At 46.7% G+C, this 14,089-nt stretch overlaps 1 protein-coding gene across 4 annotated transcripts in view; it reads left to right on the top strand.

Annotated features, from left to right (window-relative positions):
- The first annotated feature begins 2,322 nt into the window (after positions 1–2,322).
- Positions 2,323–14,089, top strand: part of RAP1GDS1 (Rap1 GTPase-GDP dissociation stimulator 1) — a 139,597-nt gene continuing 127,830 nt past the window's right edge. For 2 of the 4 annotated variants that reach the window (XM_075609671.1, XM_075609661.1), the window contains exon 1: positions 2,323–2,590. In XM_075609671.1, coding sequence (XP_075465786.1) covers positions 2,587–2,590 — 4 coding nt within the window. In that variant the 5' untranslated portion in view covers positions 2,323–2,586. The remainder of the gene's footprint in view (positions 2,591–14,089) is intronic. The other 2 variants (XM_075609685.1, XM_075609678.1) reach the window with 2 other exon arrangements.

Below are 14,089 nucleotides of genomic sequence, written 5' to 3'. Positions count from 1 at the left end.
ACCTACCAGAGACTCTCACATCCACCACCAGTTTAAGTTCTTTCAAATCTAAGGCTGTCTCACACTTTAATCTGGTCTGTAACTGTTTCATACGCCCATAATATATATTTTCTTTAACTGTGCACGCAATGTCTTGTATATAATGTATACCCTGCTCATTTATGTAACTGTACTTGTAACCATGTATTATTTGTCTTAACTCTGTGCCCAGGACATACTTGAAAACGAGAGGTAACTCTCAATGTATTACTTCCTGGTAAAACATTTTATAAATAAATAAATAAGACCATTTTGGCAGCACATGTACCGCATGGTCCCTCCACTCTTCAAACTCTTCTTCTCCCAGTGGTGTAGGCCGCACGGCAGAGAACACGTTGAGCTTGCGATAATTATGGGCTTGGGATTACTACGCAAATTTGTCGGCCAATTTCCGTAAGACTTCCTCTACATCAGAGCCTCCGGATGAACGGCTGCTGCAGCAAGCTGTGGGGCTGCCTCTGGACTAGCTTCGTGCTTTTGGGGCTATCCGTGGGGTGCAGAAACCCAGCCCCTAACGATATATCAGGTGCTGGTTCGGGACTAAAATCTTCCATCCTTATGGGGAGATCGGGGTATATAATAATAATAATAACATGTTCTTGTATAGTGCTGTTTTATTTGGTGCCTGAGGCACAGGGAGATAAAGTGACTTGACAAGGAGCCGACACCAGGAATTGAACCAGGTTCACCTGCTTCAAACTCATTGCCAGTCAGTGTCCGTGGGGCACCATTTTCGCTTATCTCGTCACTCGTAGCAACGAGAACTACACCATCTGTAGTTAGGGTCCATGGTGCATGGCAGACAGCGGTGGCGCGACAGCTTGGTGGAAATACAAAGAAATTTGTATTTTCGAGCGGCTGACGTGCCACTGCGAGCCAACCACAGTGAAGCCTACCCTTGTGATGTCATGGCTACACCTCCTAGCCGCGCACGTCATCGTTTGGCCTACAGGCACAAATCGCGTGCGCCATGTGCAACGTCGTGCTCACGCCCGCTATAATACAAGCTTTAGGCTATGGCGCCAGTCCTCCCTGCTGCACGCGCACCTGTTGGCATGGTGGCGCATGCAGAGACTACAGCCACAATCGGCAGTCTGTAATGGAGATCTAGGGAGAGCGAGGGGGGTCAGGGCCATGACGGGGCATATCTGCCTTGCCATTGGCTGTGTGCGGCCATGTGACCGTGTCGCAGCACAGGAAGACACAATTCTTATTTTCCCTACCAGCGAACTCGTCACAGCGCATTGCGCGCCCACATACACAGCTACTGGGGCCTTCCCCATAGAGGGCTGTGCTGTGGTGTGTGGCGCACATGCCTTAGCCCGCTCCGCCGTGACCACCGGGGACTCAGTCATATAGTGTTGAGTTCAGGGGCACTATGCTACACTTGTTTGACATTTAAATAAGCAGGTCACTACAAAGAAAAAAAAAGATGCAGATATGACTGCAGTGCTTTCCAAAAATATGTAATTGTCACGAATTAATTTAAGCATTTGTATCTTACACCAACCGTTTTTATCAAAATAAAAATGTGAATAGATAAAAAATATATACATACAATATATATATATATATATATATACACACACACACACACACACAGGGAGCGATAGATATGTGTGTGTTTTATATACATTTGTCTTTAGATGTTCGTGTGTGTTTAGAATATTACACACCTGAATTTAGATGTTCAGCTGCAGCGGCCGTTATACAAACACTTCATGCGTTGTGTTCATCGGAATACCGATGTCAGGATGTGGGATGTCTTCCAACCTTCCCGCCTTAAGACGCGAGTGCGGCGCGTGCAGAAAATTGCATTTTATTGTTCTGGTTTTTAAACACCTTAAATTGACACAGTAGCACAGTACTGTACACATTGCAATTCATTCATTTCATTGCAGCCAAAGAAACAGAATCCATGAAATTCAACAAAGCAATCGCGATAAGCGCGGGTGTCTGGGACGATTGCCGCGTGGAGTACAGCAGAGCACACGTAATCGGCGGCGTATAACGGCCTCTGCAGCTGGATGCATGTGCATACAATTGAGGCTTGCGCCTCCAAGACTTTTTGCGTTTCTAGTGCTGACATGTCTCCCTGGAATAAGGACCAGGAGCAGGACCAGGAGCTTCATCCGAGGCGCAGGTGCCGCTGCGTCGCGAGCTCAGTAGTGGGGTGGGGGGGAGCTTTGGGGGGGAACTGGGCCATCGATCTGTGAGATCGAGCTTGCTGTGACTTGCCCCTGCGCATGCGGCATCCTCCCCGGGCCGCGTGCGGGGAGGGGGGGCAGCGCGAGCAAGGGAAGCTGGCGCGCGCCTGATCTTGCTGCTAGCTGTCACGCGCCAGCGCTGGAGAGAGTCGTGAGCTGGGGGCCGGGCGGCGCGAGTTAAACCCCCCTATAGTATACAGTACTGTACCATCAGTAGCACCCGGGGATCACGTGACCGGCTGCGAGGGACGGGAGCGGCAGAGGGCGGATAATATACCCCGAGAAACGGCGGCGTATACACCGTGTGCCCCCCACACACGGAGCGGCACGGCCAGGAGGCATGGGTGAGTGAGCCACTTCCTGATACCCGCCCTGTGTGTGTGCACAGTACATGTATGTGAGAGATGCAGCCCCAGCCTGTCGTAGCCTGTCTTATCATGTCGCGACAATATGTATGTACTGGTATATCCGATGTGAAACGGGAAATATTGTGGACTGACTGCATCTGAATTCATCCTTTGTGAATGTACAGTGTATACATTTTTTTTGATTGGGGGATGGGGGTGTGTGATATTATTTATTATTATTAATAATAATCATTGCAGTTACCACCTGTCTCCCTCCTCCTTATCACACACGTGTGTAAAGTACTGTATGTGCATGTACATGTATGTGCATGTACATGCGTCTGTATTGGTTGCACCCACTGACATACTGACCATCAGATACCGGCCATCATTTAAACCCTCAAACAAGTCTCTCTTATTATAATGGTAGTACGTTGATGGAAGTGTGTGATATAGATATTGTAATGAATGTATAATTTGTAAATTGTATTTGTAGGTATGTTTAAAGGAATATTTTATTTTTAAATCTGTATATATACTGGTCATCATACGCGTCTCTGTATCTAGTTATGTGTATTTATGTAGGGCCTACCATGTATTTGGTGCTGAACAGGAGATAATGTCAAAGCTATAATACATGGGATAATAATAATAATGTGAAAAGGAAAAAGGGAGACACCGTTGCATACATAAACACTGGGGTGTAGTAATCTGCCCAGAAGACCTTATATTTGAACAAGTGTACAGTTTGCGTACATATGTTACGCACATTGGGGTTATTCACAAGATCGGGGCACTACTTTGAATGCCAGAGGGCTCGCGGCAATAAAGGGACACAGCCCCTCTGGCACTTCATAATCGTGCAGAAGGCGGCCTCTCCTAGAACCATATACAGCATCAGGGCTCGTCCATGCTGCCAAAGAACACATGGAGGCGTCCACGCACGGTGCGATCACATTACCTTAAGGCATTGATCACCCCCATAGGCTGCGCGGGTGACAGCAGGAGGGACGCACGTTGCACAAGGAATCAGTTGAAACTGCTTTCTTGGCGCGACGGGCAGATCACGTGAGGGGTTCGCCCAATGAGGGCGAACCACGTCTGTGACGTCACAGACACGTCCCCGACGGCGCTTATATCATGTCCTGAAAACGTACCCGCTTCACGTGGATGACGTCACGGACGCACACACCTCTGCATGGGCTAAGGGTGTATGGATGCAGTCTTGGGCTGCGTTTATACAGCCTTCGACTGTGCGGAGGTGCGTGTGACGTCATCCGCGTTTTGTGAACAAGGTAGACGCACCGTTGGGAGCGTGTCTAGGGGCGTGTCTGACGTCATGGAGCTGGTTCGCCCTCATTGGGCGAACCGCTCACGTGACCTGCCCGTCGCGCTGAGGAATCGGGGTGAACTGATTCCTCGCGCGCCCCCTCCTGCTGTCGCGCACATGCAGTCTATGGGCGCGATCAATGCATTAAAGCAATGTGATCGCGCGGTCTTCGGTAGCATGGACACCTCCTTAGACATTGTTATGCAATGTGGTACTTGCCTGTTTTGGCATCGAAGGGGTTAATTGTATTTGCTAATAATGTTGCAGACAATAATTTATACACCTAGGGCAGCCCTAAAATGTATACACATGGAAGGTGCACCATCAATCTTCTATCCACGGTCAATGCATGCCCGCCTCCATCCAATCACAGCCAAAGAAAAATAGAATGGGTCAGTGCGTGTCGCAGCATTATCCTCATCAGGAAAGAAATATACTGTAAGTCTATGAGAGACAGCAGTGTAACAGTTCATGGGATGTAGCTGCACTCACCACTACTTTGTGGTTTCTTCCACTAATTACAGCTGCTGTAGTCTGGGGCTCCTCTTCCTAACGCCAAACAAAAATGTGCTGAAAGGAAATCTGAATGAGGTGCCCATTGTACAAGTGGCATTTCATTTATCCCTGCTGATCTCGGGTAACTTCGTTAGCGCAGCCCACGGTGGTCATTTGGAAGTCGATGATGTCTTCCCCCTACCCTCCGGCTCGTATTTCTGACTTGACATGTCTGTTCTCATTTTCCCCACATTAAACGATGTTTGCACACTACATGTTTGCACACCACATGTATATTCATCTACATATATTATAAGTAAATAATATTCATTTAGAAATGTATACATACGATAGATAGTAGGCACACCTTAGCATAACCATGTCATAAAAAAAACCCAGTGCAAGAATTATAAGGCTGTGCCCGATGCGAACAAAAGGTGTACCTCTATGAGGCAGGCCATAGAGTGCGTGAGATTCTCGGGCAGACAAAACATTTCGATTTGGTCACCTGGCGGCCGGGTTACGTGCGCGGTTCATCCAATGAGTGCGAACCGCTTACGTGATGCTATGCCTCCCCATTGCTGTGGCTCACAGGCCACAATTCGCTCGGCTTACAGGCGTGCGCGAAGCCATGCGTGCGCCTACTATATCTGCGGTCTAACAGTAATATATATATATAAATGCTTCACCCAAACCGAATTGGAAATAGAAAACTTGGCACAGCAATGATGGTAGTCAAAAAGATTGTAGTGTGGTGGCCCGCGAGGAATGTCCCACACTGGACCAAAACGTTGGATATTTATGGTTGTTTCAAAACAATCTTTTTGACTAATATCATTGCAGTCTTTGTGTGTGTGTGTGTGTGTGTGTGTGTGTGTGTGTGTGGTTTTTTTTCTGCTCGGCAAACAAATGCCCTGGATGATTTTTAGATTTGACCTCGCTTCCAATAAAAAAAAAATTAAATTCTTGCATATCCAAGCAACATGTTAATTCACACTTTTCTCCGTATTGTGTAAAAGTGAATTCATGCTGACCTGATTAACCAAGCAGATAACATTGAAATTACACAGGATGAGGTAAAAAGGAAACCCTATTTATTTTTCGCAGGAAACAAATAAGCACATAAACATGATTTCTCACCGCCCCCCCCCAAGTAAGCAAATAACATTGACAGTTGTTAAAATATTTGTTTTCCCAGATACATTTGGACTGCATCCTTAACAGGAAAATTGAGTAATAAACAGGTCAGGGTTTAAGAAAACAGGAATCTTACAAACCGTTTGTGTGCCAACTTGTTTCAGAGATAAAAAAAGAAAAGTCAACAGTGCAAAAGAAGACCTGACAAAAGCAAAATATAGCATACTGTATATTCACTGCTTGATGGTCCTGAGGAACTCATGAGAACTAAAGTGTAGAAGTCACAAACCTTCCAGCAGTGGGTTTCAATCTTTTTACATTGCCTCCACCCTCCCTCCATCAGCTATTGGTTTGCCTTTGGGACTTCCCTTCTGTATTTGAAACACAAAGAAAGATGAGCAAAGGTTGGGTCCCCAAACAATACTATGTAATAGAATAAGGATTCCACTTATTGGTGTATATTCATTGGGTTATTGATGCAGGATAATGACTTTTCTTTCACCTTTTTTGTGTCCCTCTTTCTCTGTCTTTTTGTGACTCTATACCAGTGTTTCTCAACCTTTTGGTGTGCGCCACACAGTTGGAAAATATTTTTCACTTTGCGGTACACTAGATTGATTGGTTTGTATGGATTTTTAGCCTATAGCATGGAATTGGGACCAAATTCTCATTCAGCACCGATACTGCTAACTGAGCAGAGGCAACGGGGTAAAGAAACTTGCACACCTGTTTCACCTCACTCGGGATTCAAACTCTGACTCTGGCTAGGAAATTTAAAATTGGGGTGAAGGATTTAGGTTGAAAAATAAAACTTACACATCTTTTCTAAATGTATGGAATGTTTTTTTATATGTACCTAATTACTGTAACCAAATAAACTTGAAAAAAAGTTTATGCTAATATTAATGTGACACTTGAGCTTGATGATGGTTTTGGGTGATTTTGTTGATATGGGGACCTATACGAGATAAGCAGACTCATTTCATCTTCAACACAGTTGAGTCTTTCCCTTTTTTGCATTTAATGCTTGTAAGTGTGGAAAACCCTAACTCGCCATGTTTCAGTAATGCTATGTTAGCATACTGCCCCTTGTAGTTATTAACTCAAACCCACCCATTTTATCTGTCAGGCTTCTTGCATTAGCAAGCATGCGTTTTATGTGTTTTTTTCAGTTTGTACTATTATCTTATCTGCTCCTACCTCTATACTCCAATTGGGTTTAGTCTTTAGAAGTATTATCTGTATTTAATATGGGTGTCTCCCTGCTTGCCAAACTCCCACTTGCCCCATTCTGCCTCCATGACCCCTAGCTATTTTCCCATCCCCATCTACTCTATTTAGTTCATAATCTGATTATTCTCCCTCCCCCTCCATCTTAGTTTAAAATCTCCCCCAACCTTTTTAACATTCTCCCCCCTAGCACAGAAGATCCCTCTTCATTGAGGTGCAATCTGTCCCTAGAATATAGATGGCACCTCTCAGAAAAGGAGTTCCAGTGCTCTAAAAACCCAAACCCCTCCTTCCTGCACCAATTTCTTAGCCATGCATTAACCTCCCTAATCTCTGACTGTCTCCCTGCGGTAGCGCATGGCACTGGTAGTATTTCAGAAAATACTACCTTGGAGGTCTTTGCCTTAAGCTTCCAGCATAGATCCATGAAATTATTTTTTAGGACACTCCATCTTTCTATAACGTTGTCATTGGTTCCAACGTGTACCAAGACTACTGTGTCAGTCCTAGCCCATCCCTACAATCTGTCTACTCGATTCACAATGTGCCAAACTCGAGCCCCAGGAAGACAACAAACTCGCCAGCTCCCACTCATCGGTCTAGCCGAGTTTATGGGCTGTTTACACTTGGCCATGAATAAGCATACTTGAAAAGTCATAAATTAAAAAAAGTTTTGCAGCACACTGGTTGAGAAGCACTGCTCTATACCCTCCTTTCTCTTTGCCACTGTCCATCTTTTCCCTGGATCCTACAATTTGCTATGAAACAAGGAATTCAAGAAGTAAAGAATAAAAACGCAACAACGTGTGTGTTTGTATGTGTGAGAAACCCTCCTTTCACTCTGAGCCCCCTTCTAAGAGGTTTATCATACATGCGCTGACGTGTCCACTGGGACTGTTATCGGACTAAGTTCCTTATTGAAGTCAATGGGGAATTTTGGCTGAAAATGGCTGGATTGGCTGCATCAGATATAGAATAATCCCCTACATTTCCTCGTCCACTCAGGTTGGGAAACATTGCACCAGTTCCACTTTAATGCAATAAATAATAATTCTTCTGCATTATAGTAACTACTGTAATTAGGATTTTTTCATTTTGCAATGTACTATAGGATATGACCATCCAGACTTTGTCTGAAGAAGCAGTTATCTACAATGTATAAATGTTAATTTTGTATACTTTATATTTTTTTTTTTTTTAACAATCTTTTTTCCTTTATTGGAGACAGATAAAAGTTGGTACATTCAGGGGTTACAATCAGTACAGTATTTAACAATCGGATAGGATTAAGTTGACTTGGTTGTGTTCTATGGAGACAGTCTCAATAAAGCCTTTTCTCAGTTTTGTGTCAAAAAAGAGATGGGAAGGGGGAGACTCAGGTTGGGGGGGGATAGATGGGAACGACAAAAGATGGGTTGGGGGGGGGGGCAAGTTTCGGGGAGGGTCGGAGGAGGGGGGGGGGAGGCGATAGAGAGTTCCTCTCTTATTATCAGTGCCGGGGGGTAAGTGAGGGGAGATGGGTTATTTTTTGTAATTGGGTCTAGTCTGGTGTCGAGATTCCTAGACTTATCCATGGTTCCCAGGTGTTGTGGACTTGTGGCATTTTTTGCCTGAGCATTGCTGTTAGCCTTTCCATACTCATGACTAGGTTTATTCTGTTTACTACTGTCCTTCGTGAGGGTGCTTTCAGTTGTTTCCAGGCTGCTGCAACTGTACATCTCGCGGCCGTGAGTATGGCCGACATCAGTCTGGCTTCGGGGGCCGGGATGTCCTCCATTGGGCTGCCCAGCACGTATGTCAGAGGGTCCAGCGGGACCTCCAGGCCCAGGGTCTCGTCCAGCAAGCTCTGGATTCTAGTCCAGAATTTCTGGATTTCGGGGCATGTCCACCATATGTGGGCCATGTCCCCTTTCTGTCCACATCCCCTCCAGCACAGGTCCGATACGCCGGGGAAGATCTGGCTCAATCTACTCGGGGTCAGGAACCATTGAAATAGTATTTTGTATATGTTTTCTTTTGTTACTGTGCAGATTGAAGATTTGGGGGCTGCCTCCCAGATGTCCTCCCACTCCTCGAGGTCTAGGGGTACGCCCAGGTCTATACACCATTTTTGCATATAGGCATGTGTGGGCGAGGGGAGGGAATTTTCGATTATTCTGTAAATTGACGTAATTAGTCCCTTCTGATATTCTCTCACTTGGCAGAGGGACTCAAATTTGGTTATGGGGGGGAATTTTGAGGACGCGGACAGAGCTCTGAGAAAGTGTCGTAGCTGTAGAAATGCAAAAATGGGGAGGTGGGGGGCCGCTAATTTGTTTTTGAGCTCCTGGAAGGACAGAGCTTCATTGTTCTCCAGCAGATCCGCTACCGTGCTAATATGAAGGTCCTGAAATAGACCGATTTGGGCTTGGGTGCATCCCGGAGGGAATTCAGGGTTCCCAAGTATGGGGGTGAGTTGGGAGGGGGAGTAGTTAGGCCATATTTCCCTCTGTTTTTGGACCAGATAGACCACGTGCATTTCATTGCTCCTAACTCAAATTTCTCGGGAGGTTTTCCTTTATATTCTGGGGACCATAGCAATATAGGGAGGGGGAGAGGGGATATATAGCTAGCCTCCATTTCTAACCAGCAGGTTGTACTCGGGGGGCTGTTCCAGACTACTGCTTGTCTGAGCTGGGTCGCGTGGTAATATCTGACCACATCTGGTACTCCTAGTCCACCCCTCGTTTTAGCTGCTAAGATCACTGACCTCGGGACTCGGGGTTTCCGATACTTCCATATAAATTGCATTATTTGCTTTTGAATATCTTTTAGGTCGGCTAACGGTATTGGGATTGGAAGGGTTTGGAAATAGTATAACAGTCGGGGAAGGATATTCATTTTAGCGGAGACGATTCTGCCGAACCAGGAGATCTGGTATGTATTCCATGTCTCTAGGTCTCTCTTGATTTGACTAAATAGGGGGGGATAGTTTGTTTTATATAGCATGGAGTACTTTTTAGTGATTTTTATTCCTAGGTATTTTATATGGGACAAGTTCCATCTATACTTGTAGTTTGATTGGAGAAGTTTCCATGTGGCTTCGGGGAGGGATATATTCAGTGCCTCAGATTTGTCCCTGTTTATCTTGTAGTCTGAGGCCTGACTAAATTCATCTAATAATTTGTGGAGATTGGGCAGGGAGATATGAGGGTTAGCTAGGGTCAGAATGACGTCGTCCGCGAAAAGGGATATTTTGTAGTTTTTGTCAGCTATAGTTACACCTGTGATGTTCGGGTCTGCTCTAACTTGGGCCGCCAGTGGTTCTATTGATATTGCGAATAGCAAGGGGGATAGGGGGCAGCCCTGTCTGGTTCCGTTTCTAATGTGGATCGGACTGGATTGTCCTCCCGGTAATTTTAAGTATGCCGTGGGGTTCTGGTAGAGTGCTCTGACCCCCTCTAGAAACGGGCCTGAGAAGCCGAATTTGAGCAGGGTTTTGTCTAGGAAGGTCCATTTGATCCGATCAAAGGCCTTCTCGGCATCTAGACTGAGGATCATGGCTTGGAGTTTGTTGAGATGCACGTGGTCAATGATATTAATAATCTTGCGGGTGTTGTCAGAGGCCTGTCTTCCTGACACAAATCCCACTTGGTCTATATGAATTAGTCTGGGGAGAATAGGATTTAACCGGTTTGCTAGGATCTTGCTAAAGAGTTTCAGGTCTGTGTTAAGCAGGGAGATTGGTCTGTAGCTACCGCATTGCAGCGGGTCCCTTCCTTCCTTGTGTATAATTGCTAGGTTGGCAGCTGTAATTGTGCCTGGGATCGGGGCTCCTTCTAGGAAAGAGTTGAACATATCGAGTAGAAAGGGGGAGAGCGGCATGCTAAATTTTTTATAATAGGCGTTTGAGAAACCGTCTGGACCAGGGGTTTTGGCTATCTTAAGGGTGCTTATGGCTTGTGCCAATTCCTCCTGGTTGATCTTACCATTTAGGGCTTTGAGTTCCTCTTCCGTGAGAGATGGTAGATTACATCTTGCTAAAAATTGCGAGATATAGTCTACGTCTACTGGGTCTTGGTTGGGGGGGTGGAGATTGTAGAGATCTGTATAATATTTTGCAAATTCTTGGGCTATTTCTTTTTCGATATAAGTGGTGTGGCCTCCTTTAGTGTGGATTCTAGGAATTTGGCCCCTTGTTTTTATGCCCCGAAGTTTTGATGCTAATAGTTTATCAGCTTTGTTGCCTTTGTCATAAAACTTCTGGTTGGACCATTTAAGTTTTCTCTCCACCTCCTCTAATTGGGACTGTCTTAGTTCGGTCCTAGTTTTTTCAAGTATTCTGAGTAGTTTCTTGGAAGGTGACTTTTTATGCTGGTGTTCCAAGGTAGTTATTTTTTCAGTTAGCTCTTTTTGCAATTTTAGTTTCTGCTTTTTTTTATAAGATGCTAGGGAGATTAGATCCCCTCTGATTTGAGCTTTGTGGGCTTCCCACAGTGTTGACGCTAGGGGGACTGAACCTTTGTTTTGTTCAAAGAACATATTTAGTTTGTGTCGAATCGTATCTACTGTTTGGGGGTCGTTCAGTAAGGTATCATTAAGTTTCCAATTATAGGAGGTGTGTTTCACAAACGGGAGAGTTAGGGTCAAATCTATCGGGGCATGGTCAGACCACGTTATTGGTCCTATATTGGAGTGGGAGGACGCCTGGAGGACATTTGTGGAACCTATGAAATAGTCGATCCGCGAGTATGATTGGTGCGGGGCCGAGAAGAACGTATAGTCCCTCTGGCCGACGTGCTGGGCCCTCCAAATATCTGTGAGGGAGAAACTTTTTAAGACCTCTCTAAGTTTCGTCGCTTTTTGTTGGGTCTGGGCTACATATTGGGTGGACGGTTGGGTGGTTCTATCCTGATCAGGGGATAGGGCCATGTTGAAATCGCCAACTATGAGCAACGAAGCTAAAGCTGATTGATCAAGGGAGTCTAGCAGGACTTGGATAAATTGAACTTGATTTTCGTTTGGGGCGTATATATTTATTATAGAAATAGGGTTTCCAGAGAGGGAACCTTGTATGTGCAGGTATCGGCCATCTGGGTCTCGGTTAATCTTGGAGAGGGCAAATGAAACACTGTTCCTTATTAGAATGGCTACTCCTCTTTTTTTAACCTGGGAGGAGGCGTAGTAGGCCTGGGGAAAGGTCTGCTTGAATGTGTTTGGGGGATCATTAGAGTTGAAATGTGTCTCTTGTAAGCATATGATATCACTCCGGAGTTTTTTAAGTTCCTGGAGTGCTAACTTACGTTTTTTAGTTGAGTTGAGTCCTTTAACATTTAGGGAAGTGATTTTAATTGATGACATTATTGTGGGGTCGTGCTTCCAGGATTGAGAGGCCTGGACCCCGTATTTATCCCATGACGGGGGTTGGTTTGTTTATTATTGGAGGGGGGGGGGGGGTTTGGTTGGGGTGCAGCTTGGTTCGTGAGTCATTGTGTCCTGGGGAGCTCGGGAGGGGTTGGGTGGGAGGGAGTTGGACGGGGGGAGGAAAGGGGGAAGGGGGGGGGCACACAAGAGGAAAGTAAGAAGTGGGCTTTCTGAGGGCCCATTTGTTTTCCCCTGTGGCACCTTCGTGTCCAGGGGTTGAAGGGGGAGTCCCCGGGAGATCCTTCCGTGACGTCGATCGTGGAAGACTTCCTGGATTGGAGGTCCGGCACCCTCCTCTTAAAGGTTGGCAGGTGGGGGTGAGGAGGAGGGGGGGGAAGGGGGGTATTGAGGTTGGGTATGGCCTTGGGGAGAGATTTGTGTTCTCTAGTTTGAGGAGCTTTGTGGAGGTGGGGGGGGGGGACAGGGAAGGGTGGGGGAGGTGAGACGGTTGGGTGGGGAGGGAGGGGGAGGGGGGGGGGAAGTGGGGGTGGGTGTGAGGGGGGAGGGGAGGGGAAGGAGGAGGGTGGGGCAGGTGAATGGGACGTTAGGGTGCAGAGGAGATCAGGGATATCTCCCATGACCTCCTCGCAGTTCCCTTCGTAGTGATATATCCTTTATAGGTTTGCATTACTAGGCACCTGTGTTTAAAGTACTTATCAGACGTCTGTTTCACTCTGTCTTAGCCATTGCCACGATGGAGTGAGATTTCGGGTACCAAGCGCGTGTGTAGGTTTTCTACTGTGCTTTATCTGGGCAGGGGGGGGGGTAGGGTGTATGTGTGGAGGGAAGGGGGCAGGGTGTGGGGGTAAGGGGAGGGGGAGAAGGGAGGGGGGAGAGGATGTGGAGTAGGCGGGCTGGGTGGGGAATGGTGGGGGGGGAAGGGGAGTGAGGGGTTGGAGAGGGGGGAGAAGAGAGCTTTGGGTTTAATGATCCGTCTTATTTACATCGACACTTTTCATTGCAGTACAAATATACAGATTACTGGATTACATTGTTAGGCAAAGGCATAAGAAAAAAGGAAAATACACAGCAGTGTGTATCTCCAGACACTCATTCCCTCATTATTCCTCTTGGTAAGCTAGGGGAGATCATGGGTACCTTTAATGAGAGCGGTTCTCTCTTCGGTGTGTTAGTCGGGGGGGGGGCAGGAGGTTGGGGGGGGATGGTGAGGTTGGGGGGGAGGGGGGGGTGTGAGGGGGGGGAAGGGGGGGGGGGGAGGGGGTGGGGAAGGGGGGGAGTGGAGGGAGGGGAGGAAAGGCTGTGAAGTAGGGCAGGCTGGGTGGGGGGTGATGGGGGGTAGGGGGGATGAGGAGGAGTGGTGGGGGGGGGGAGGGGGAGAAGGGAGGGGGGAGTGGATGTGGAGTAGGCGGGCTGGGTGGGGGGGGGGGTAGGGGGGGGGAGGGGGGGGGAGGAGAGAGCTTGGGGTTTAATGACCTGTTCCATTTCATCTACACATTTCACTGCAGTGCACTATATAGACTACTGGGTTACATTTCTAGACACAGGTAAGCGCAGAAAGGAAAATCACAACCAATGTTTATCTCCAGACTCTCATTCCCTCGTTATTTCTCTTTTTTTTGTCAGAGAGGAACTTCAATCTCACAATATTTGAGAAATACATTTTGACCGGGTGTGGGTGTGCATATGCTGTATTTAAGAGCCCGTTGCTCTGTATGCTTATCCTGATAGGGGAACCGGGGGGAGTAGGAGGGTGGGGGGGAAAGGCAAGGAAGGGGGGTAGGTGGGGGGGGGGGAGCTGGCTTATCTCTCTAGGCGCAGGTACATTTTTTCAACTTATGGAAATCTTTTTTGGCCGTTTGTGAGTGCTGTAAACCCTTGTTATGAGTGTTTATTACTCATTATTTAACCAACTATGGGTCTTTGTCGCCCATTACTAGGCA

This window comes from Ascaphus truei, chromosome 1 (genome assembly GCF_040206685.1).
Source record: "Ascaphus truei isolate aAscTru1 chromosome 1, aAscTru1.hap1, whole genome shotgun sequence".
In the NCBI taxonomy this organism is placed as follows: domain Eukaryota; kingdom Metazoa; phylum Chordata; class Amphibia; order Anura; family Ascaphidae; genus Ascaphus; species Ascaphus truei.
The sequence above is the reverse complement of the archived record's forward strand: the minus strand, read 5'-3'. Positions and strand labels throughout refer to the sequence as shown.